This window comes from Eublepharis macularius, chromosome 10 (genome assembly GCF_028583425.1).
Source record: "Eublepharis macularius isolate TG4126 chromosome 10, MPM_Emac_v1.0, whole genome shotgun sequence".
NCBI classification, from domain to species: Eukaryota; Metazoa; Chordata; class Lepidosauria; order Squamata; family Eublepharidae; genus Eublepharis; species Eublepharis macularius.
The window spans coordinates 11,499,129-11,526,048 of NC_072799.1; the positions used below are offsets into that span (position 1 = coordinate 11,499,129).

At 42.3% G+C, this 26,920-nt stretch overlaps 1 protein-coding gene across 7 annotated transcripts in view; it reads right to left on the bottom strand.

Moving 5' to 3' along the window:
* Positions 1-25,031, bottom strand: part of RUFY3 (RUN and FYVE domain containing 3) — a 74,014-nt gene extending 48,983 nt beyond the window's left edge. For 2 of the 7 annotated variants that reach the window (XM_054989826.1, XM_054989825.1), the window contains exon 1: positions 24,722-25,031. In XM_054989826.1, coding sequence (XP_054845801.1) covers positions 24,722-24,953 — 232 coding nt within the window. In that variant the 5' untranslated portion in view covers positions 24,954-25,031. Of the gene's footprint in view, positions 1-277; positions 372-11,516; positions 11,745-24,721 lie in introns of those variants that run through there. The other 5 variants (XM_054989829.1, XM_054989828.1, XM_054989830.1 and 2 more) reach the window with 4 other exon arrangements.
* Positions 25,032-26,920: the final 1,889 nt, after the last annotated feature.

Sequence of the window (26,920 nt, forward strand, 5' to 3'; positions counted from 1 at the left end):
ACAAGCCTTAATATATCCTCTGTGTTAAAATTATAGCCAAATATATCATTGTATGACCATATTCAATACACTAGCAATGCCCACATAACAAAAACAGATCACTGTTTGCAGCTTGACAGAGTTGTCAGGCAGGAAGAGGAAGGGAGAAAAATACTGTAAGGGCAAATTCCAGAGGGTCAGACAGAAGAGGAAAGATGACAGCGCCTCGGGCTTTCACAACACTTTTCCACTTTGACAAACAGGAACTAAAATTCAAAAATTCCAGGTTCATACTTACATTTTCTCTCTCCTCAAGGACTAATCGATAGTCGGTGAGAAGGCAGAGCTATAAACCTGAATGAAAGCATTCCTTCCTTCTACAAGGAGAGCTTCAATAAAACGTCAGAGTAGCGAGCGAGACACACCCCATTACGTCTTCCCTCCCACAGGGAAACTATTTCACCCTCACTCATGTGCTGACTTGCAAACAGAAGTGTCCATGTAAAAACAACAGTCGCCTTTTAAAACCTGAGGCGAACATTTACACACACACACCACTTCCCACAGACAAGAACCGATTTCCAGCTTCCTTTTTTTTTTTATTCTACAAATCTATAATGCTAAGGCACTTGCTCCAATCCCAGAAGTTAAGGTTAAATTAGGTGCAAATTGCTTCAGTACACCCAACAGGTTTGCCAAGACATGCTTATCCTAGATATGCAATTTTCTATGGGATTACTGTAGACAGGGCAGTGATAGGCCTAATATAACTTCCTGCTTTATCCCAACAAGTGTTGGGATAAAGAAGATCTCATGGGAACCTTGTGCATACCCTTCGATTTGGCTACTATAATACAGATTTGTGTGTAAAGTAGAATAATACCTGCTTTTATAAATAGTATTTTTCTACTGCATTGAGTGAAGATGAACAATGGTAGATTATGCACTAAAAAAAATAAATCTAAATTATGTACCTAGGTAGCCCAAAAGTCTGCACCAAAAGCTGAATGCTGCATCCTGCAGAAATTCAGCAAAAGTTTATAGTTTAATAGTTTATTCACACTGACCACTGGATGCTTCTAAAATTCACTGGGCACACTTTTTCCAACATCTCTCTTGAACCTTCAGAGCTAGGAACAGTTTATCTTGAAAATGAAAGCTAAATTCTGAAGTCAATACTGTATTCTACAGAACTGCAAAATATATACCACCACCTCCCACCACCCAGTGCTTGCCTTGAATGAACACCTGGATGAGCTCAGCTTTGAATGAGAAAGAGCAAGACACAGCTTATTCTTTCAACCACCGCGCTGCTAGAGTTCTTCAAAATCACACTTCTGGGGTGTGGTTCCTTCTATTAAAATGAAGGGGAAAGTGGCACTACCACTGCCTTTCACTTTTACCATCACTAAAAAAGCCATTTATGGATGAACTTCACTCTGGAGTGATTCCGCACACGTTGGATAATGCACTTCCAATCCTCTTTATAGATCATTTGGAGTGGATTTTTTTGTGTGCGGAACAAAAAATCCACCTCAAATGATTGATAAAGTGCATTGAAAGTGCATTATCCAACATGTGCGGAATCAGCCCTGATCTATGCAGAAGGTCTCTCCTAGCACAAGTGCAATATAGAGGCAAGTGCTCTTTTCCCGGAACAGGGCCTGGAGTAAGAGATACAACCGCACAGCAAAGCACGAAGCAAGCTGGTTCAACCAACAAACTAACACCCTTTGTGAAACTAAGTGAATATATTTTAACAACTATATTAGTTCTGATCAAATGTTCCCTCTTCACAGAACACTTATTTTTAAATATATTGAGAATGGTATTCCCAACTACAAGGATTTTATTAGGGCTATTTCAAACTGTACCATATTGATATATGCACAGAGAAATTGGGTCCACGTTCACAGAGAATTCTACAGCTTTTTGACACAAAAAGTCAAAGAATGGATAGAGAGAATTTTTTCTCCTCCTAAAATACAAGAACTTGGGGGGTACTACCCAATGCAGTTGATTCGGGATGGATAAAAGAAAGTACTTCTTCTCTCACAAACAGAGGATAGCCACAATCATAGAAGACTTTAAAAGGGGATTAGACACATTCATTAAGTATATGTCCATCATGAGAAGACAAGATTCTCTGGAAAAGTCAATAACGCTAGGAAAAGTGGAAAGCAGTAGGAAAAGAGGAAGACCTAAAATGAGATAGCTTGACTCAATAAAAGAAGCCACATCCTCCAGTTTGCAGGATCTGAGCAAATCTGTCAATGATAGGATGTTTTGGAGGTCTTTCATTCATAGGGTTGCCATAGGTCAGAGGCGACTTGATGGCACATAACACACACACACACATGTCCATCAGTAGCTACTAAACATGAAGACTACAGGGAACTTGCATGTTCAGAAGCAATAAACATCTGAATACCAGCACCAGGAGGCAACGTCAGTAGACGGCCTCTATGCCTTGTTGTTGGCTCTCTAGAGTAACTGGTTGGCCACTGTGTGAGACAGGATGCTGGTCTAGATGGACTATTGATCTGATCCCACAGGGCTCTTCTTATGTTCTTAGGTCGAAATTTTCCATTTCACTTTGCTTTTTATTTTTCCATGGATATACAACTACTATGTTCTTTGTGTCTACACACACATTCTAGGCAGAGGATGCAACAACTTTAAACACATTCTTAGAAAGTGCCAAAGCAATCCAAGCGCAAACGCTGAATCACTTACAGTTCATGAATGTATAATATGCCTATTTATCTGCTACGTAACGAACAAGGTACATGTTACAGCAGCATTCGAACCTAACAGTGAATCAGCTGGCCCTCGCACTGATGATGAAGCAGCAAATCGAAGGGCCCTCTACCTACTATGGGTCCTCCAGCTATATAGAAAGATGTGACTTTGTAAATTAACTGGAAGGGGGGTGGTAATCTAAAAAATATGCTCCAAAAGGGGAAAGAGGGGCAACATGCTAAAGACCCCGAGAGCTTAGAGAGCCCCGAAAGGAGAGAGTTTTGAGTGAGAGTTCCCAATTCTCTCTCTCTCTCTCCTACACACACACACAAATGGAATCCCTAACAGGCCACTGGCTTATATAATGAAGTCTCTTAAGAGGAAATCCCCCCCGCCCTGCCCCCCCCGGTCTTCTGTGTTTTCAGGGTACACTGTCCGCACTATTAATTCTCAAGAAAAGAATTACAAATCTCAGTTTTTAAAGAAAAAAACTAAGCTGACATTAGAGGATTTTAATATTAGCTCAACTATTTAATCTCAGGAGCCACATCTAGCTGATGGGCAATGGCTCAAACCGAGCAGCCCTGCGTGCCGAGCAAAAGAAATTTCACTTCTGCACACAACCCGGGGGGGGGGGGGGCGGGAATTCTTTGTGCTGCACCACAAGCCATTCCAAAAGGTTCACTGACCCTTAAGATAGTTTCAGCTGGGTAGCCATACTGGTCTGTAGTAGAAAAGCAAAATTTGAGTCCACCTCCCACCCTCTCCCTGGAGTATGAAGACTCCTATCTTTCCCCTCTCCTTGTATCTGACAAAGGGAGCTCTGACTCTCGAAACCTGGAAATCTAGCTGGTCTTTAAGGTGCTACCGGACCCAAACCTGAGCTTAAGAGTAGCTTCTGTGGCACTGAAGAGGCTGGAGCACAAAGGGAGCACCAGAAAAGCCCTAGCGCACATGCTGCGTCACATGCGCCTTTTTGAATCCAGGCTAATGTTCTTGAGAGGGGGGAACGAAGGATCTCCCTCGATCAAAATGGACGCGGAACAAAAGCTGAAGCTCTGCAAAAGAAGCCAGCAATCACACATCACAAGATTTGCTAACCTAGAACTGTGTATTTCACACACATCCCATTCTAAACAGGCCCAAAGAGTGCCGGATGCCGCCAAACCCATTCTGTTGCTTTTGCTGGCAACTGTTCAAACACGCTAGACTTCTTCACTTCAGAGGTACTTAAAAGTGTGAAAGTACAATCTTTGCCCTCCCTCTTGGCAACTACGCCTGAGGATTTGACAGTGCTTAGGAACATAAAAATTACTTCTGAAACTTCTGAGTTTCTAAATCAATTACATTTGCCATGCAGCATGGAGAGTTGTGATTCAAGAAATCGAAAACTACCTTGGGTACATGGAACTAATCACGAGTGCCTTGGCTCATCACCAACATCTACGGACTTTTGGCTTCCTCTCCTGCTTCAGAATCCACCTCACCAGAAACCAGCTTGGTTCCGGAAAATATAAAATTAGATCAGAATAGAAAGCTGACAAATTATGACGAGCAAGAGATGGTCAGGAACTGATTCCAGATTTTCTCTCCAGCCACCCCAGCCCTGGTCCCATCTAAACCCATCATCCAAAAAACCTCTTCTGACGGTCAGGGAGCTTAGCAGAACAGCATTCAATGCAGCATAAGGAACTGCACCCAGAAAGGAAATTGCCCGCTCCTCTGCGCATGCACCAAAGAACCTTAGACCTGCTGAAAGGGACTCTCTGAAGTCTGGGAGAAGAGTGCTGCCACCAGGCAAGACAGCTGCATCTGAACAACAACAAGGAAGAGCTAGAAAAAATGGTGAGATGGACAGGACTGGCCAGTTTTGGAGACTGCCACTGCACAATGGCAGAATTCTGAACTCGTGGAAGAGTGATTCAGTCTGGTTTCCAGTGCATGTTGCTCCAGTTCCAACCCGATGCTTAGGGAGGTGGAAGAATCTGTTTCTTTACTAATGTTTATATTAACATATGGACAGCATGGTAAAGGGTACCTGCGGTATACTATTGCACAACTTCTGCCACAATAGAAAGTATTCGATTTATCGACCTTGTGAGAACATCGCTTCCATCTCATCATTCACTGACACACAATCACTGAAACAGCTGTACACCAGTAGAGCCAGAAGCAATCCCTTCGAAAGCAATGTTGCCAATTCCTTGACTGCCGACCTGACTGCCTAAACACTTCTCAAACCGCCTGCCTTTTGATGCTGAAGACACGTTGAGAGTCCGCAAAATCCGGAACAGCAGGCCCCAAGTCCCACGACATGCGTTTCTCTCTTTCGACAGAAGATGACAGCGTCAATACCACTGAAAGAACAGCAACACATTGGCCTTCTCCTCAGTGAGTTTCATGGCAACACCATGAGCTGCTGTGTATCTAAAGAAGATAGTTTCAGGAGGGTAGCCATGTTAGTCTATAATAAAAAGAGCAAGATTCAGGTACGGTGGCACCTTAGAGACCAACTAGATTTTGCGGGCATGAGATTTCAAGAGTCAAAGCTCTTGAAAACTCATACCCTGTTGAAATAAAAATATTTTTTAAAATAACTCATACCATGGAAATCTGGTTGGTCTTTAAGGTACTACAGGCACTCTTGTGTGTTTAAAGCTATTTCCAGTACTAAAAGTACTAAAGAGCTCAGTGGTTCAGTGGAAGAACAGTCTGCTCTTTACACATGTTGATCAAGATTCTTGTTGCAAGGATGATCACAAAACACACCTGCCAGAAGGTTGAAAAAGTTACCCCCTTGTTGTCATCAACTATTAAGGCACTGTGGGTTGGATCCAGACAGCTTTTTCATTCAAACTCACTGGACTCCCCTCCTTATCACAGACCCCATGCCACATGGCTTTTGTCCATGCTGATCCTATGATCCCCAGCGTAGCCCTTTCGTGGTTAAAGGGAACCCCTTCCACCCCACATGGAGCTGGTTGGTTCCAGCCCCATGACAACTGGTGGACAGAAATACTGAAGAGACTCACTCCACAGCTCACACCTGCCTTTCTAATCTTATACACTTGCCTTCATTTTGTGTATGTTTGTGTTACATGTCAGGGCCCAGTTAAGCTCCCCTTATTCGAGCATTTTTGTTTTTCAAAAACTCCACTATCACCCACTGAAGTGAATGGATAGGTGCATAGGTAAATGGACCCACCCCCACCCCCCACCCCCCCACACACTCCAACGACATCTAGTTTGACCCGTCCCTAACCCTTGCTACAGATATCTTGGTTGAGTTACTGTGCTACCGCAAAATCCTTCGTTTCTTGAAATATTAGCTTTCTTGTTCTCCCATCAGTTTAGTTCCCCATGGGAATTCTAATGTAGTTCAGATGCTATTGAACAGAAGGCCTCTCCTCATTAAAAATTATGAGCATTACTCTCTCTTTTCGGGGGGGGGGATGGCTGCATAAGAGCCACAGCGGCTCCGCTTTTATTAACCTCTCCCCGGCCAACACCATCCTCTGATGCAACAATATCTGGTGGCTCTTCTACAACAATTGCTCCCAAGAAAGACAGCGGTGCTCCAAAAAACTAAAAACGTTGTGGCTGTGGTAAAGTCTCACACAAATTAAATATTCTGAGGAGTGTAGTTAGCATGTTTCTTGCATTTGTGCATTGACTTATCTTTGGAAGAGCCAATCAGGAACAAAACAATGCTTAAATAAATACATTCCACCCAAAGCCACTGAATCCCAATGTTGCCAATTTTAAAAAATGACAACATTTAAAATTAAAATATGGATCAGCATCTAAAAGCTTATCACCACCTAACTCAGCAGCACACAGAATCCACAGGGATTAATACTGCATAGCGTCATCGTGTAGATATTAAACAGTCTGGGCGACCCCAGAAGACCCTTCTGCCAGAGAGGAACAGAACTACTGGAGCGTTGTACCCTTGCTACCCATCTCTGCAAGCTGGTTCAAAGGGACACCGCTATTTACTCACTTTATATACCTTTTGCTTCAATGGGATCCAAAGCAGCTTACCTCATTCTCCTCTCCTCCATTTTATCCTCCTAACAACAACCCTGTGAGATAGGTTAGGCTGAGTCTGTGTGATTGACCCAAGGTCACACAGAAAGCTTCCATGGCAGTGTGGGGATTCAAATCTAGCTCTTCCAGATCCTAGTCTGACACTCTAACCACAGCACCACACTGGCTCTCGCAGATGGTTAATGGTATCAAAAGCTACTGACAAGATCAAGGGAGCCAGTTTGGTGTAGTGGTTAAGAGCGGCAGGACTCTAATCCAGAGAACCAGGTTTGATTTCCCCAGTCCTCCACTTGAAGCCACAGCTCTTCCAGAGCTCTCTCAGCCCCACCCACCTCACAGGGTGATTGTTGTGGGGATAACAATAACATACTTGGTAAACCGCTCTGAGAGGGCATTAAGTTGTCCTCAAGGGCGCTATATAAATCAAATGTTGTTGTTGTTGTTAGAATCAGCAAAGATGAACTCAAGTCCAAGGACTTACATGGCCTTAGAAGGGTATTACTCTGTTTAGTATTGCATGTTTACTCTCTTGCCTCTCTGCTTCCCAATAATGTATGAAAAAGCAAACGCTATATAAAATTGTAAATACCCATGACGTCACTGTTTTCAAAAATTTTGGAATGCAAAAGATTTGTTAGTCATGGAACCTTAAGGATCAAAATCACAAAGCCAACTCCTCCACACTTCAAGGAAGAATAATCCAAATATCAGCCTCTCTTAAGATTTACCCATCAGTCCAAGCACTCTGCTGGGAAAGTAGAAGCAAAGGACGGCTAAGCCAAATGCAACGGGGGAAGCTTACTTTGGTCTAAGGAGAAAAAAATCCACTTCTTGGCAAACAAGTACAAGCCATCAGGTAGACCACTAGTAATTTGGTGGTTACTAAAAAAAAAAAAAAAAAGACTACCAGTAGTTATATGGGAGAGAAAATGAGAGGAACAAATTTGCACAAATAACAGGAGAAGCCCTATAAAGCATACACAACGAATGACTACTGGTACGCTATTCCTCCTCCCACAAGCAGACCAGCCTAAGAGAGCAGTTTTCTGACTGATCACTTGACGCTTCTCTCATTTTCAGAACTAATTAAAAAAACTTATCACAGATGGTACCATCTGACATACATGGGTCCTAGGAGGGCTTGCAATTATTCATAAGAACCCTGTGGGTATTTTACCAGAAATCAAGAATTACTAGACTTCTTGTTGAATGCTAAGATGGTGGAAGAGCTGTATGCATGTAACTGAAAACTGGGGCTTTGCAGATATTCTTGAAATCAGAGAAGCTGGTACAACAATATTCCACAGTTTTCACAATTCAATAATACTCCTTATAATTACAGAAGAGCCGCAAGTCACCTCCTATTTTGGGATGAGCAGGCATGCCAAATAGATGTAGAGAAATCTTAAAGAGGAAGAAGAAAGGCACATTTTATCCACCACCATAAAAAAAATATATCACCACCAGATGAATGATTTGATGTTGGGTTGTTCAACACACACACACACACACTTATAAGACATCACGTGGAAAGAAAAGCAGGTGAGGAAAGCATGGGAACTAGTGGATCACTGACCTAATTTTCAGTGGATCATCTACTGCCTGCAGATTTTGTGGGATTCTTGAAAACAAAACTGGTCTACGTGGACCTTGGTTGGATACAGCAATGGTATTTTTAGGCAAGAAGATACTGTCAAGAAGTTATATTTAATTTGAACTAACTGCTAACTAACTGATGTTAAAAAATATGGCCTCTTGCTTTCTGAATTTAAAACACTCTTTGGTGTGCCAGAGGGACTCTAGCAAAAAGAAAAAAAAAACCCGTAAGACTAAAATTAATTCAGCTCTTATCCAAGGCATAAGTACACAAATTCAGGCTGCTTCTACATGGTGACAATTCTGTTTAGCTTTCACTGTTGATGCAAACAAAGAGCCATTCACAGCGCCAACGGAGCATCTACATGACAGTTTTTCCAACACTTTTGTTGCTTCAGCCCCTCCCCACACACCCGGTCATTCTTCACCCCTTTTTAATCAGCAATTGACATATTGCTATAGCATTATAATGTTATAATGATCTATCTTTAATTTTAAAAAGAGTAAGTGTAGCTCCTTTCATTTTGGAGACTTAAGGGGAAAGGCATATGTCCACACTGTAAAGATCTAGAGACTTGCTCTTTTTAAATAAAATCGGTAAAGTCGAAGAAGCTACATAATACCTTAGTGATAATATTATTTGCAGGGTTTTTTAAAAAAAAATAAAAGCTCAAAAAAGACCTCTGGGGGAAAATGGCAGCCATGGAGGGAGGGCTGAAGAAATGGAAAGGGTGCTGATATGGGCAGAACCTGGAAAAACCTGCCCATTCACCCGGCACACACACATTTTGAATACGATCTTTCCAAAATGATACACCAAACCAGGTTTAGAAAAAATCACAGCAAATCAGGGAGAAATCTGGAAAGTGGATGATTAGGGCACAGTACTATGTAGTTGTCCAGTTTGGACAACAAACCACTGCAAGATCTCAGTGCGGAAGCACTCCAGTGATGCTAAATTGGTACAGCATTACTAGTTAATTTCCCCCCATTCAAATACCTCATTGCAAGTTTCTTTACACAAAGAGCAAACTGTAGGATCCCAAGGCCACACCCTTCTACTCTGAATCCATTGTGAGCTTGCTATCAACGGCTTGTGTTTAAATCCACTCACAAAAGGTACTGACCATGGTGCTGTTTATATACCGAGATAGAGACTAAAAAAACGATGAGAAAAGGATGCTTCTCTTCACTTTTGAATTGCTCCAAGCTTTAATTCGTACCTTGATCATGTAAGCGAGCTCAGATGCTGAAGCAAGTGACAGCTCTCCTAAAATGAGTTTTGTAAACAAACCCACACAAAAGTAAATGGTAAATACACAGATTTCAGAGCTGAGATTCTGGGCTAAACGGGCAAGAAAATTTTAAAACCCGTCTCTCCCACACTATACTTATACACTCACTTAAGAAAGAGTGCAGCTATGATGTGAAGACAAAAGAAAGCCGAGGTGAGACTGTACAACTCTTTATTAACCCTTTCATACACAACAGCATTTCCTCATAGCCGTCCCATTATCTTTGTTCCTTCACTCGTCTCCCTCAATCGTCTTCCCTACTACTAAATCCAGAGGAGTTAGCTGTGTTAGTCTGTAGTAGCAAAATCGAAAAGAGTCCAGCAGCACCTTTAAGACTAACCAACTTTACTGTAGGAGAAGCTTTCGAGAATCACAGTTCTCTTTGTCAGATGCGCACCTGATGAAGAGAACTGTGATTCTCGAAAGCTTATGCTACAGTAAAGTTGGTTAGTCTTAAAGATGCTACTGAACTCTTTTCATTTTTCCTACTACTAAAAGTTCAAATGTAAGTTCCTCAAGGCAGAGACCGGCTTTTTTTGCTTATTCTATACTATAGAGCACCATGCCCCAATTATGGTGCTACCTATACATAACAACCTTCCTTTCGTTATTTTAGGAGATGCCTAGTACATAAAAGCACAAAGAGGCACTCTGTAAAAAAGGAAGCCGTCATCTTTTTTTCGATCTTTTGCCTTCAATTTCCACTTCCCACACAGTGGGCCAAAACCCCACTGCTGTACTGTAGAAATCTTTCTTGCTAGTTTCCACAGGCTGTTGGCTGTAGGTAACGGAGACAACAATGCAGTATAACACAGCTGTGCTTTATTTCCGGGTCAGAGATGGGAACCAGTATGTGAACAAAAAAGGAAAAAAACCCGTTGGCAAGTTCACCTAATACTAGGGGACAAAACTCAGTTTTGGTTGTTGGAAAATGAAAAGTCTCCCTGAAAAGCACCCAATAAAATGGCTATTATCATGAGAATGCCAAAGGCCAATGGAGTCCCATCATGAGAGCTACTGAACTGGGGGATGATGCTACAGAAGGACTTGGATTTTCACCTTTAATTCATAGCAATCATTGCAGAAGGAGCCCAACGAGCATCCTGCTGAATTTTAAGTGATGGCAGATCCAAGTTGGCTATAGTAGCTAGCTGTTTCATTGTTTTTGAAATGAGGAATAGGGGAACGGAAATTTCTACTGCCTGATTCCTTAAAACTAAACCGCCTTTATCATCAAGCGATGCCATTAACAGTTTTCATTCAATCTAAAAGGGAAGAGAAAGTAAAATGTGTTTTCTGATTTTCAGAGCATTAAACAATAGGAACGGTCATGTTTGGTATAATATCAAGGCAATGCCTAGCTAAACAAGTCCTTAAAGCTCCTAATCTCTTAAAATATCACATTATTCTATACTAAAATAGAAAAGACTGTTAACAAAACAGATGCTTATTTAAAGCAACATTTTAAAAGGGGGGGCAGATTAAATGCCATATTAAAATACAAAGATGAATTTATTTTCGGGCGCTGGACATAATATACAACTTTGTCTCATTCTCGCACATCTTTTTTTTTTTGGCAAGGGGGAGTGCCTAAGGGAAACAAAGAATTCAAAAGAAACCCATTTGGTTTTTAAGGAATAAACAGCGTCTTCTTAAAAGTCCTGCCGCTGATTTAGAATTTAATCAGGACAGGTGGCAGACAAGAGCTATCAAAAGGTGTCAACTGTGCAGCTTCATGCATAAAGCACTGAAATGGTATAGATCAATAACACTTCTTCCCAAACCCTTTTAAGCTAGAACAAAAAAAGTGGGGGGGGGGATGCAGGCCTCCCTAGGTAGAGAACACAACTATACCTTCATGGGTAGGTTCAGGGTCGGGTGTAAGAGAGATGTCATCGAGCTCTCGCAAGCACAGCCATTCTCCATCCATAGACACTCGGAATTTGCAAAGATATATGGTCTCCATGGCAGCCTGCGTGATCTTGTCTGTGGTGGGGGTTGGCATATCGCTTTGAGGCGTCAGAGCAGACATGATGACTCAGCTGGTACAACAATAAAAGAACTTAAAAAAAAGGAAAGGCTTTCTGATTTAAGGAAGAAAAATACCTCCCTCGGTCAGAAAAGATTTGTTCGAGATCACCACAACCACTGCGCTGACGTTCAAAAAAGCAAGGCACGGGGCAAGGGGGAAGGGGGAAGATGCCCTTTCTTCTCTGTAGTCTTCCTCTGTTTTTCTCAACAGCACACACTCTTTTTCTTCGGCGTAACTACAAGATATTCCTCCTAAACGACCACAGCAGACGTGGCCTCTGCATCAGAAAAAAAAAATGTAGCTCCTCTGAAAGCTTCCCAGGCAGGTATTTTAAAAGCCCCAAATAATGAAATATATAGAAGAAAAGGTATCCAGAATTGCTGAAATGCACCAGCTTCTCTTTCTCTCTCCCCCTCAGATAAGCAAAGATGCAGGGTGCCAACAGGGTAGGTTGTGCGCAGTAAGCAGGGTGTTGACCAAAATGGCTGACTAATGAACTGAACTGAAAATTCAGACTCATGTGACCAGCTGGCTCCGACTGTAGGGCAGGCAATTCCCAGGATGCTTTATAGATGCTGCTGCTGCTGCTGATGCAGGAACAGCAATTAAACCGATCCGGCTCTCAGCATCCCCAGTGTCTTTTCAGACTGTGCTAGTCAATCCGCGATCACAGTCATGGCACAATGCACGCTTTTATCCTCGGTCTATCTCGCCATGCAAAAAAAGACTCTGAAAGATGCCTCTGATCAATCCGCCGTAAGAACTGGACACGTTGCGATTTCAAGATGAATTAAGCACAATGTAGTATTTAGCAAAGAAGTCAGAGTTCTCATCTTAGAGATCCCTCATGCCTAATAGTAGGGAGTCCAGTAGCACCTTTAAGACTAACCAACTTTATTGTAGCATAAGCTTTCGAGAACCTCAGTTCTCTTCGTCAGATGCTTAAGCTACAATAAAGTTGGTTAGACTTAAAGGTGCTACTGGATTCTTTACTATTTTGCAACTACAGACTAACACGGCTAACTCCTCTGGATTGCATGCCTAATATGTCAGTTTCAGAACCTCAAAAGGATTAAGGACGGAAAGACCAAAGAAAAAGGGGTTCCTACTGTTAAGCACCCAATGATTTGCCAGCAGCCTTTACTTCAAGATTTAGGACATAAGCGAGATGCACAAATTGGATGACCAGTTGAAATCCTCTAAGAGAGTTCTAGTGCAGCCCTGGACAGGGTACCCCAAGTTGCTAACACACATCATCTCAAGATCCGAAATTAAAAAAATATCTGAAAATCTCAACCCTCTACAATTAAAAAAGCAGTTATCAGCTGTTCTATGGAATGGTTTTTAATGAACTACACATTTTATGAACAGAGCCTAGTAAATTATCTGTAAGAAGCTCAAATTCATTGCATAGCAAACAAATGTCAACAGAAGGCTACAGTTAACCTCTAGCAAAGCTGTCATTCCAGTCCGTAACCCTATATTGCATATTCCCTAATTCATTCATTAAGCTCACAATTTCTAAGCAGCGTGCTATGTAAAGAGACACTGTTCAGTTCTTGATGGTTATGTCCAGTCTGTTTTTACTTATAGACATCATGCATCATCTAGGCTGGAGAGAATCGTAAGCATAGACCTCTTAACAAAGATTAAGATATGTGCCTGAGAAAGAACTACTTCTCTGTAATGCATAAGCAATGATCAAAATATATCCATACTGATAAGAATACTAATTAATAAATTAACATCCGACAGGAAAGCAGCATTCGAGGTACTCCAAAGTCAATCCTGGCTTCTGATGCAAATTTTTAATACAATACATCTTAGATTTTAAATAAGGAGGAAGTGTAGGCAAAATTTCAGAATGATTTAAACAAGAGGAGATGTATTAACCATAAAGTCAATATACAGTAAAGACAAGTATAAACTGTCATGTATAAAGAATGAGGGAACTCAATACACAAATAACAGATAAGGGATCATAGGGCTTTACAGCAGCAATAGAACCTGATTCTGTGATCCTAGGGAGATCATGAGAGGGAGGGGGGAAAGCATTTACATCAGTTTCGTGGCCCCTTCTTACATGCCCAGGGTAATGATGATCGCCACTTTGGGGTCAGGAAACAATTTTCCCCAGGCCAGTTTGGCTAGGGGTCCTGATAGTGTTTTGCCATTTTCTGGGCATGGAGCAGGGGTTACTGGGGGTATGGGGGGAGGGGTAGTTGTGAATTTCCTGCATTATGCAGGGGTGGACTAGATGACCCTGGAGGTCCCTTCCAACCCGATGATTCTATCATTCTAAGTATGCAAGGATTAAGGCACATTTACAATATTTATATACTATCTTTTTAAAAAATATCATTCACAAGGCAGTTTACAAATACAAGGCAGTTTACAAATAAAAAATGTTCCCTATAAAAAGGATAACTTGCAGTTCCTTATGAGTAGGTTACTATCAGGAGACTGGTTACGAAGAGTGTGCCATGTAATGCTAACAGATAAACTCACGGCTTACATATAGATGGTGGAAAGAAAAAAAAATGGTCACGAGACATTTTTTTCAATAACTGGTGACTTTTTATTAATTTTTGGAATATGTATAATCCTTTCAATGGAATAAAAGTAGTGATATCAGAATTATGGCTATTTCTCCGACATGATTATAATCTAGGAATAAGAAATGCAATGGAAATATAAGGATTATTATTTTTAGTAGGAATATGTTAATATTGTCTATTGTATTTCATTTATGAAAAAAATCTATACCATAATACAACTAATGAAGATTTCTGGGAAACTTAAAAGTGTACATAATATGCATAACTTGTGATTTTTTGATTCGTCTTAGTAAAAGATGACTTCTAAAATATATATTAAAAATTACAAAACACTAATTCATAACAACAAATGCAATAAATGTCTACAAATGGAGACCAGGGAGAAATAAAGACGGACAGACTTCCTAGTAGGAGAGCCACTACAGAAAAGGCCCACAAATTCAATATGCCTCTGCCAATACCACTTTAAGATGCATTTACACAAACATCACAAGCAAGATTCACAGCTCCTTTTGCGGAAGGAATGCCATCTTCACTACGTAGACTGAAATTGCTATACTGAAATTATATTGATGCGAGCTCTCAAACAGATGGGTATACACAAAAGAGAGACAGTGTTCATACAGGCTTTGACCAATTTTCTTTGGCTCTAGGAGCCAGACTCATTTTTTAGCCTGTGGGTTTTATATTTTAATGATCGTGTTTTCTAATTATTATTACTACAAAGCCTAATCCTAATCGCTACACTCTCATAATTTTATCAAAGCCATGATGAACGTGTTGTAGTACATACATATTGAGGTAACGTGGGTTGCCATTACATCAACAAAAAATTAACTGCTATCCCAGAGGTTGCAAACTTTTTCTTTAGTGAGAACGATTTTTGTGTAATGAAAAAAATATCTCCAGCTACTGCTCCCCCCAACATGTTACTAAGTTTTGTTCTGTCCTAGAAACAGAACATTTATCTGGAAAAGCACCAGACATGAAGCTATCAGGTAAGCAGCGCAGAGAAATCCTATAAAATAAAATCTTTTAAAAAAATATAACCCAGTGTAGCTGACCTTTTCACAATCTTTTCCTGGATCTTCTAGGGGAGGCACAAGCTGCATTCTGCAGCAGCCAATAAGCTACCAACAACCACTGCTCTAACCCTAACTTAGCTTCTCCCCAATTTCATTATTGATTGAAAAAAGCTGCATTTAATTGGATATTGAAACCATTATAGAGAGCAACACCCTGACCAGGATAGCCCAGGGAAGCCCAATCTTGGAAGCTAAGCAGGGTTAGCCTTGGTTAGTAATTGGATGAGAGATCTCCAATGAAGACCAGGGTTGCACAGGCAATGGCAAACCACCCCTGTTAGTCTCCTGCCTTGAAAACCCCAGCAGGGGTCACCATAAGTCAGCAATGACTTGACGGCACTTTCCACCACCACCATAGGAAGCAACTTGTTATGAAATGAATTCATATACTGCCATTGAATGGTATAAAGTTAACATATAAATGAGCAATGACAAGGACTTCATGCTCATGCAATTTTATTTTATACAACCAGACGTACTCCGATGTGATGATAAACTTTGTACTTCTGAGGATCACCAAAAGCCACTACAATAAAGAAAAATGTCTGAAAATACCAAGGAACACAGTGAATTTCTAGCGCCGTGGCAACTGGGTGCCTGGAATTTGTCAAGTCCTGTGCTAACGTTAAGTTGCTAAGTGAAGATTGAAATACAAAGGAGCTCAGTGTTTTCAATGTTTTAAAGTTTAACTCTATATCCAAATAATCTGCTAGCCCTGTGAGACTCTTTCCATTCGAATAATACACTTTCTTTTGTTGACTACAAAATTCACTTTCTGTTTACAACTTTTTCTCCTCCTCTCCAATGGCAAAAACTAAAATACATGTGCTAATGTAGCACAGGATACAGCAATCTGCAGCTCATTCTCTTTCACATATCGGGCAGAATCACAATACTGCTTGCAGAAAACCAAAGCTGTAATCCTAAGAATCCTCTCCCGGGAGGAGCCCCTATTCAATAAAATTCCAAGTAGACTTGCTTAGAATTGCTTCCCAAGACTGCAATAATAACACAATTAGACACATCCAGGGCTCATTTCGAGGGGGAAAGCACAGGAACGCAGTTCCAGCTGTTCCCCAAAGAGGGCTGAAATACGTGCCCCAGAAAATATCACGGCGAAGCCTAGTTTGTGAGAACCAGCTCTTCAACGTGAGGGGAAAATGTATGTGGCTACTATGATTTGCAAAAACCTGGAAGTTATTTTTGGATCACATTAGTCACCCCAACCACAGCAGCAATGGCCCCTCCACCCCATCTAAATGGAGAGCCTCCAAGCACCAATGAAAATATGCACAGAGACTGTTTTGTGATATGATGCACACTGTTCTAAATTTATATGGACACTTAATGAGTAGCACTTTCATATGAACTGAACACCAAGGTGTTATGCCCAAGTAAAAAACATGATTCTACACTGCTTTTCCATGTCCCTTCAAAGCAAATGCCACATTTAGCATCACCCACCTCAAAGGCTGCAACTGAAAACAATGAAAGAAGGCACAGCCAGCTTACACAAAAATGAACTGACCGTTCAGCCACATTATGTACTCAAGATTACTGACACATTAAATAGGACAGTACATCACTTTGCAAGATGAAGTATCAGGAAGGAAGAGTGCCCACCTCTTCCAAGGATTCTGAAGGACAAACAGAGAGAGAGAGACTGAAAGGGCAAAAAACAAGTAATTGCTCCAACAAGATGTTTCCTATTGCATGTGTGTTCAAATTCTGTTGGAAGTTGCTGTAATATACCACAAATACTCAACCTTGCCCCCTTCACACAAAAGACTGGGCGCAATTATATTACTCACTGTTCCAATGCTGCACTGAATGAAATACTGGTGAGGCAGGCAGAGAAAGTTGCAAAAAATTATCAGGGCGATCAGAATGCAGCTGACATGTCACAGCTCAAGCACAGCCCTCACCGATCTTTATTAATTATGTTCTAGGAGGGTGGATGTGAGAGCCCAATAGGATTTCCTGATGTAAAAGAGCTTTGTAAATTGCAGCATTTTATTACTGATTATCTATGCTTATTCCTTGCAGTGCTGCCCTTTAATTGAAACTTCTGCATTTCAATTTTTGCTCCAAGTTCAGAAAGACAATTTTTCTACTGCGCATATAATGTAGAAATGCATATAATGTTAATTGTGCTAGTGACCTCTAAGAAAGAACAAAGTTGACTATAGCTTCACTGACACTAGCAAGGAAAATGAAATATTTTCATTTTTCAGCTTTGTAAATTCACCCAAATTGTTGTAACATAAACTTTAACCCAGGTTGGAGTAGAAACACAAGCGCGGCTTATTTTCAGACAGCCAACCCTGATAAGAAAGACACTGACCCACAAGTCCCTTCTGCTTGCAGATGTCACCAATTTTGCTCATGAAAGTTAGGTCCCTCCTCTGTGTCACATACCATGCAGGTTTCCGATAGGTACTCAAGGTGGCTTACGTTGTTCCCTTAATTTTATCATCACAACAGCCCTTTGAGGTAGGTTAGGCTGAGTGAACGTCATCCCAGTCACCCAGCAAGGTCACCTAGCAAGCTTCTATGGCCGAGTGAGGATTTGAACCTGGGTCTTCTAGATCTTAGTCTGACACTGTAACCACTACCCCGTAGTGTCTCTAATACAATGAGAGCAGGAAACTTTTTCTGACTTTCAGTAGAACAACTGATTTCTACATTCTTCATATCCATGGCAAAATGTTAAAGTATTTCAATGAAAAAAGAATCTGGATTATACAGGACAGCTGCTCAAGATCTATCACATAATGAAAATGCCAATATTCATTAAAAATTCTCTCCTGAAATGTTCACTTTATTTATAGCCTACCTTCCGCAATGAGGCTGCAGGCGAGTTACAAAATAAAGGCAATGTACCCCTACATTGTACCCCTACATCTTGCTTTCATATCATAAAATGATGTTTAATAGCTGTTGCTGAAAGAGTACAAAGGTCCCCCTCCTCATCCAATACAGATCCCACCTGCTAAAGCCATGCTAACATGACTGCCAAGAAGGATAATTAACAGTGCAATCCTAAACAGGGTTACTCCAATCTAAGCCCACTGAAATCAATGGGCTTAGACTGGAGTAACTCTGCTTAGGACTGCACTATAAGACATTTAAATGGAATGAGAAGAGTAACATTGTTTTACGTCAACCGCCTTTCATTCCTTTGTATATGTTGCATAACCAAAATCTGGTCAAGGTAACTAGGTTAGCAAAAATGTTATTTAGAAAATATTCTTAAATAGGCATAAGGTAAAACTTGTACAATTTCTCATGCTAGGTTTGCACTCTGATTATAAACATACCTATTAAGGTCGAACGAAATCAACTGGATAAGTTTCAGAGTAAATGGGTTTAGGATCGAGTTACGAATCTAACATGTTCAAAAATGGGAATATAGAGACGATTCCTACTAATCTGTAGTTTGCCCCCCTCCTTCTATTATTAGGACAGAAAACTGAATTTCCTTAGCATCTTTTTCATTCAAGGTGTTAAAATCTGTGTGCATACTGACTTCGGAGGCTTTTGGACAAGGTAAGAAAAACAGTAACTGACCACATTCTTTTTATCCTAGGAAAGATTCTTCAATGGCAGGGGGTAGCCTAATAACAACAACAACAACATCCGATTTATATACAGGCCTTCAGGACAACGTAACACCCATTCAGAGCGGTTTACAAAGTGTGTTATTATTACTCTCACAATAATCACCCTGTGAGTTGGGTGGACTCAGGCTGAGAGAGCTCCAAGAAGCTGTGATTGACCCAAGGTCACCCAGCTGGCTTCAAGCAGAGAAGTCAGACACTTTAACCACTACACTACAATAGCTCTCATTAAGAATCTCTGTCAAGAACTCTTAAAATGTATCTGGTAAGATGTCACCAGCCAAGGGTGGCAAGAGTCAAGATAACATGGCCTTTGAAACATGCAAGATTCTGTCAATATCACCTGGGGGTACCAAAATTACCAGACTATGTTCCAGACACTTCTGTAGCCTGGTATGTCCCAAGACTGTCATCCAGGTTAGAGTGGATTTTGTTAACAAAGAATAGAGCAGAAGTATCATAGCTAATATGAAATCAATCTCAAATTGTACACTGTTCCCAGATTATTGGCCCATTCCATGGTGTGATGTTGCCTCCCTTCCTGCTAGGAGAAGAGCTACCATTTACTAGTTCTGACTCCTTTACAGCCTCAAATACAACAAATAACCTCTCTGGCTCAGTTTTCTTCTCTGCTTAAGAGAGATAATTACCCAACTCACAAAGGGATGAAACAGGATAATATTTCATTAACCCGGCTAAAATCTGCAGATAATGCGATGTACACATCGCTGGGCAGGTTAAACTGGTACTCTAGGACTGTAGTCAGCCTCTGCTATGCATCTCTTTTCCCACACAGAGATCCTTTCAGTTCTCTCAATCCACTCCCTTAACACATCTTCTGTAATCATTATTTATTATTATTTATTTTATTTATTTATGTCATTTATATTCCGCCTTTCTCACTGAGACTCAAGGTGGATTACACAGTGTGAGAGTAGTACAATCAGTAGCAAAGACAAGGGCAGGCATTTCCATACAGTGTCAAGGACATTTCCATAAACAATGTCATAGGGTAAATGAATATAAGTTTACAAAGACATAGCATTAGCAAGGATCCAGTAAGGGGTCGAGGAATTGCTGAAACAGCACATAATCAATTCTAGGACTTACATTAAACAACATAAAGCACAGGTAGGATATAGGAGTACATAGTTAAAGCAACAGATAATATGTAAGGCAACATAATGGTGAAATCTATGGTTTCTAACTCTTTAGCGAAACATCTGGGACCCCTTTCCTACAATACCACCCTCTTTGCTGAGAAAAAGGCCTTTTTGAATAATTCAGTTTTGCATCGTTTGTGGAAAGCCAGGAGGGTGGGGGCTCTCCTGACTTCCTTGGGCAGGCCGTTCCATACGGGAAGGGGCCACCACAGAGAAAGTCCGTGTACAGGCTGCTGTTGATGATTTTGCCCAAGTGCAGGCTGGCACCTGCAAGGGACCCCGTTCAGATGAGCGAAGCTGCCGTGGAGGGACATGGGGAGGGAGCCGGTCCCTCCACTTCCCTGCAAGTCTGTCTTTTTGCCCTGTACCACTGCACTGGGATAGATGGGAGGAGCACAGTTTGAAAGCTATAACTGAGGAAAATGTTAATATTCGCTTTTTCCAAATATTTTAAAGCCGCCTTTTCACCCATACATAGGGTCCCCAAAACGGCCAACAATAAAAACATTAGGATTTAAAAACACATAAATATATTTTAAAAATTAAAACAAAAACACACAAACTCATGAATGGTACGACGGCTCGTTAAGAATCAGTGAGGGAACAACAGACAAAACAAAAAAGTCTTCACCCACTGGCAGAAGACAACAATAGAAGAGGAGAGAGGAGAGGGAAATCCATAATCTTGGGGCCACAGCTAAGAAGGCCCTTTTTCTCTTTGTCCCCTTCCTCAGATGGTGGGGGCACCAGAAGAGGATTTCCAAAGAGGGGCATCCAAAGATGACAGCAGAGGTTGGGTTGACTCGTATGGGAGCATTTTTATTTATTTGTTTACTTTAAGCTGGCCTCAAGCTTTATAAGGCTTTAATGCTCAATACCACCAACACTTTAAATTGCCTGGTATATTCAAGAATCTGCAAAACATGTCACCCAGAAGACGATAATAATAATAACAGCTACTACTATAATAACTACTACTAGTATCGTTCTTCTAGACTGATTAGTGCCCCACTCAGAGCAGTGAACAAAGTGTTATTATTATCCCCATAATAATACAGTTGGGAGCTGGGGCTGAGAGGAGTGGCTGACCCAAGGTCACCTGCTAAGCTCATGGCAATAGTGAGATTTGAACTAGCAGAGTGCTGATTCACAACCCGACCACTTAACCACTAAGGTACAGCTGCTCTCTACCCACAAGGACAAAAGGTTTTGATAGCACTGACTGCATGATCTTTGGGGCAGGGATTGTCTGCTTTTGCTTGCAATTCTGTGAATCACCCTTTGCATTGAAAATAATGACAATAATAATAATGACTATGTTCCTAAAACAAACATTCTTGTGTTTTCAAGGCTATTATGCGTACAGCACCAGCGTGCCTTAAAGGAGTAAAATCAGAAAGTCTCTGCTCCAAAGGAATTTACAACCCATAATAAATAATTGAGATGATAACAAGGGAAGAGACAGTTGTAAAAGTCAGGAGGCGAATGTGTGCAGAGGCAGGTACAGAAAGCTTGGTCACAGGAGTAAAGGAGGAAAGCCAAACGTGACACGGAAAAGCTGCATTTTGAGGAAGGACTTGAAGGAATCCCAACCTCTTGCAGTTCAAAATATTAAAGCCTCTTCCACTTCTTTATTCCCTCAAGCTATTCTCACTCCAGTCCAATCTCTTACCTCGTAAAGAGATAAATGATGTCCATAAAGAGCTAAAAAGGCCTCCCTGTTAACATTGCTAACAAACATGTCCAGAGTTTGTATTGTCGAAGGCTTTCACGGCCGGAGAATGATGGTTGTTGTGGATTTTCCAGCCTCTATAGCCGTGGTCTTGACCACGGCTATACAGCCTGGACCATGGTTATACAGCCCGGAAAATCCACAACAACCAACGTCCAGAGTTTCTTCATTCCTCATCTAAACTAAAGCCATCTCTGCCCAGGGATCAAAACAAAATTTAAAACAAAAGCTTTCTTCCCTCCCCAAGCCAGCCTTGCTTTTAAATTAAATCCATCGTATCCCATATTTCAACACAGCTGGGCTTATGGTGAACCTGATGCCTCAAAAGACTTATTTGCTTACTACCATCTTTCTCATTGATAAAAACATTGCATGTTTGCCCCAGAAACCTGATTAAAGGATTCCATAGTTGGGCTTATAGCAGATTTTGCTGTGAAAGCATGATCATGGGTGGCATGAGCTGGATATGCTGGCTGATGTGAGTATAGGAGAGAAAATAACAAAGCATACACTTGCTTATATTTAGAAAGGAAATAAGAGTTCTTTATTGTAGGAACTCCATACTCTGATAGAGGAAGAGCGATAGATCCTATCTAATCTAAGGATAGACATGGATGGCAGGACACGTCCTGCACCCATGGTTGTAAGATGGAGAGAAAGGAGAAGTGGGTGACAAAGCCAGGAAGAGAAGGATATCACGAGGAGGAAGTCCTGAGATTAGCATCAAAGGATAGTCAGAGCAGTGAATAATAAACAGACATCCTGACCTCTCTATCTTTGCAACTCTTTGGTTTGTCCCCCTCTGAATCTGAGGAAAGGGACAGCGCTCAGGGCTCCTCTTCTAACACTCACAGCAGCCCTAACAGCTTAGACCGGCCCAATCCCATCAGAGCTCAGAAACAAGCAGTATCATTTCTTGGATGGGGGCTCCCAAAGGAGACTAGGTCTCCTAGGCAGAGGAAGACAATGACAAACTACTCCTGGTCATCTCTTGCCTTGAAAGCCCCATGAGGTTGGACCTTCATGGGGTTACCAGGACTCAGTTGTGGCTCGAAGGCACACATTACCTTACTTTTCAGCACATTTCTCACTGAGACTCAAAGCAGATTACCCAGCATAGATCAATATAATCAATATGAAGAGACATCAAATAAACATCGTATTAGGCTAGGACTAGAGCTGCTTGTTTTAAACTGTTAAAACAATGAGGCCCTGAAGAACAATGGTGAAAAGACTTTTTTGACACAAAGAACGAAATCGAGTAAAGGCAACGTGTGTTACTTTCTCCCCTGGAAGGAAAAATTCTCAAGGGGGCATAATTCTAGAGAAATAGCTGGATTACTCTGTTACAGCCTCTGTTACAACTAACATTTTATTCCAACAAAAACTTTTGTGGGCAAGAGTTTGTCAGATATAATGGGCGGAAAAGATCTGGAGGGGAGTGAAAGGAGAAAGGTACATTAAAGGGGGAGGAAGTGTCAAAAAGACTAAAATTTGAGTCCAGCGGCATCTCAGGGGCCAACAAGATTTTCAGGGTATGAGCTTCCAAGAGTCACAGTTCCCTTCTTCAGAAGGGGGCGGAGGGGCGGGGCAAGCCCTAAAGGTATCTGAAGAAGGCACCTCTCTCTCAAAAGCTCATTCCCTGAAAATCTTATTGGTTTAGAATGATTGAATCGTAGAGTTGGAAGGAGCTTTACAGACCATCTAGTCCAACCTCCTCTGCCCAGTGGAGGAACAGCCTAAAGCATCCCCAATGCAGGAAGAGAAAAGTTCCAAAAGGTTTTACAAATAAGGCTAGAGTGCAGGCGCCAGCTGCTTGAATTAACCAAGTACAGTTGCCAGGTTCAAGCTGGGAAATTCCTGGACATTTGGGGGGGTAAAGCCTCGAGAGGTAGGGTTTGGGGAGGGGAGGGTATAAGGCCACAGTGTCCGCCTCCAAAGCAACTATTTTCTCTAGGTAGTTTCAGGTGAGTAGCCGAGTTGATCTGTAGTAAAAGAGCAAGATTTGTATCCAGTAGCACATTAAAGACCAACCAGATTTTCCAGGATATGAGCTTCTGAGAGTCACAGCTCCCTTCACCAGTTACCAACAAATGCAATAACAGGACTGAAGTCCAGTGGCACTTTAGAGACCAACTAGATTTCTAGGGCATGAGATTTTGAGAGTCCAAGCTCCCTTCTGCCTGGATTATAAAGAGTCCTATCTCTTCCTATCCTACTCCTTGTGTCTGACAAAGGGAGTTTTAAAAATCTCATACCCTGGAAAATCTAGGTTCACTGAACTCAGATCTTGATACTGCATTCATTGGTACTCTCAAAAGTTTATACGCTAGGAAATCTGGTTAGTCTTTAAGGGATTACTGGGCCCAAATCTTGCTCTTCTACTACAGACCAACAGGGCTATCAACCTGAAACCACATCCCATTCAGCCTCTATTAAAAAGGGCAGGCAATGTTTCTCCAGGTCAATTGGCAACCCTACAAACAAATGGCTACTGAGGGGGTTCATTTTTTGTCCCACGTGAAAGCATCTCAAACGCCCAAATGTTTTTAAGGTGTCCCTGGACCCGAAACTAGTTGGTTTTAAGGTGCCCCTGGACACGAATCTTGCACTTCATTCTCTCCAAGGGAACCGGTCTCTGTGATACCGGGAGATCTCCCGTCACTGCCTGGAGGTTGGCAACGCTGTTTTGGATAGGAGAAAGTGGGGGGAGAAGAGCGAGGAAGCCCCCCAAAGAAGGCGAGGCCCTAAAAGTAAGAAAAAGGGGGCTCAATTCCCTTCCAGTCCAGATTTCGCAGGGCTGGAGACCCGCGGGGGCAGCCCGCCCAGGAGCACGCGGCTGGGAGGCTGCCGCGCCAGGGAGACTTACGGCCGCCGCCGGTTCGGTCCTGCTGCCCCGGTTCGGGCCCGACGTAGCTGAGCAGGACGGGCAGGGGTACGCCGCACGGGCCCGGCGGGGCGGCCCTCCAGGCGCTCTGGGGCGGCCAGGCGGGCGCGGCGGCGGCGCCCCCCGCGCGGCCCGGGTAGAGGAGGAAGAAGGGGGGCGAGTCGGGGCTGGCCGCCTCCCGCTCCTCCTCGGCGGCCGCGCTGCTCCGCTCCATGCCGCGTCTCGCCCTCCTCCGCCCCTCAGCCCGGCAACTTTTCCCACAGGGCGAGCGACGCGCCGCCGCCTCAGCCCCTTCGCGGGCCCCGGCGCCGCCCGGCCCCTCGCCCGGCTCCGCCCCGCCGCCCAGGACCGGCTCCGCCGCTTCTGCTCCGCCGGCGCCTCCTTCGCGGCCTGGAGGGTCGGGCTGGGCCTCGGGCTGAGGGAAGCCGGGCCCTCGCGCCTCTCCCCGAAAGACCGTTGCCAACCGGCCTGGAGAAAAAGGCGCTGTCCTGTCAGCAGTGGGCTTAATGTGTGGCAATAGGAAGTTGCGCGTGGTCGATCACATCCCATTGAGTCCAGTAGCACCTTTAAGACTAACCAAGTTATTGCAGCAGAAGCTTTCGAGAATCACTGTCAGAAGAGAGCTGCGGTTCTCGAAAGCTTCTGCTATAATAAGTTGGTTAGTCTTAAAGGTGCTACTGGACTCTTTTGCGACTACAGACGAACACTGCTAACTCCTCTGGATTTATGACCATTGAGAGGAAGAGTCCCTTAGCACCTATAAGACTAACAAAACTTGTGGTAGGGTATGAGCTTTCGTGAGACACAGTTCACTTCTTCAGTTCTGAAAGCTCATACTCTACCACATATTTTGTTAGTCTTATAGGTGCTACTGGACTCTTGCTCTTTTCTATTGCTACAAACATGGCTGTCCATATTAATCTATCTCCTTTAAGAGCAAGATTTGGGGTCAGTAGCCCGTTAAAGACCAACTAGCTTTCCAAGGTATGAGCTTGTCCCTTTGTCACATAAGGGAGCTTTGACTCTTGAAAGCTCATACCTTAGAAATCTAGTTGGGTGTTTAAGGGGCTACTGGGCCCAAATCTTGCTCATTACAGACCAACATGGCTACCCACCTGAAACCACATCCCATTCAGCCTCTATTAAAAGGGGGAGGGCATTTTTTCTCTAGGTCAGTTGGCAACCTTACGTGGCCACCATGGGGTTTGGTTTTTATCCAATGTGAAAGCAGTATCTCCCACCCTAAGAACATTCTCCACCACCTGGTAACCATTTCAGGTTTTCAACCTCTAGGAAAGTGTGTTACTTTGGGGCAAGAGGAGAGCAACATTTGGGCCCAGCAGTATCCCCTTAAAGACCAACCAGATTTCTAGAATATGAGCTTTCAAGAGTCAAAGTTCCCTTTATCAGATACTTTACATTCTTCCGCTTCTAAATGTATCTGACAAAGGGACCATTGAAATCTCATACTCTAGAAATCTAGTTGGTCTCTACTGTGCTATTTGACCCAAATCTTGCTCTTCTACTACAGACTAACATGGCTACCCACCTGAAACTATTTAGAAGCATAAGCATGTAGGGTTTTACAATCTTCAAGAGCCATGGGAATTAAGGAGAGAGGACATGATGTGGCTTTGTGGCATGCACTTCTCACAGCATCGAGGGCAGCCTTACTTGCTACTCTAATTTCACTGTAGTTGGGATATATGAAAATCTCTTCCTTGACTACTGCACACTTGAGGAGTGGCTCCTTTGAAAAGCCATTAAAGTCTTGTGGTATCAGATTTGGCATACGAAGTTCATTCACATAGATGAGTGTATAATGCTGCCCTCATTGAGTCATGAAGAGGCATGTGTAAAACAGGCATTTGATTTGTCTATGTGCCCCCACCCAACCAACTTGTAAAACATACTGCAGGGAACCTCAACTGGGCTCAGTTCCAGGCACATTATTACCTTGTGTATGCAAAAAAATTAATAAAAGCATATATGGTTCACAGATGCACAAACCGGAACTTTAGTATCTATCAGTTAAAACTGTAATGCATACAGTGGCCTCAAGGGACACTTCACATATTAGATTACTACACACTTGCATGTCGGAATGAGCACTTAAGTCTAATTCATAATGAGAGATCACTAAACATACTTGGTTTGTGTTGCGTGTGCATATACAAAGAA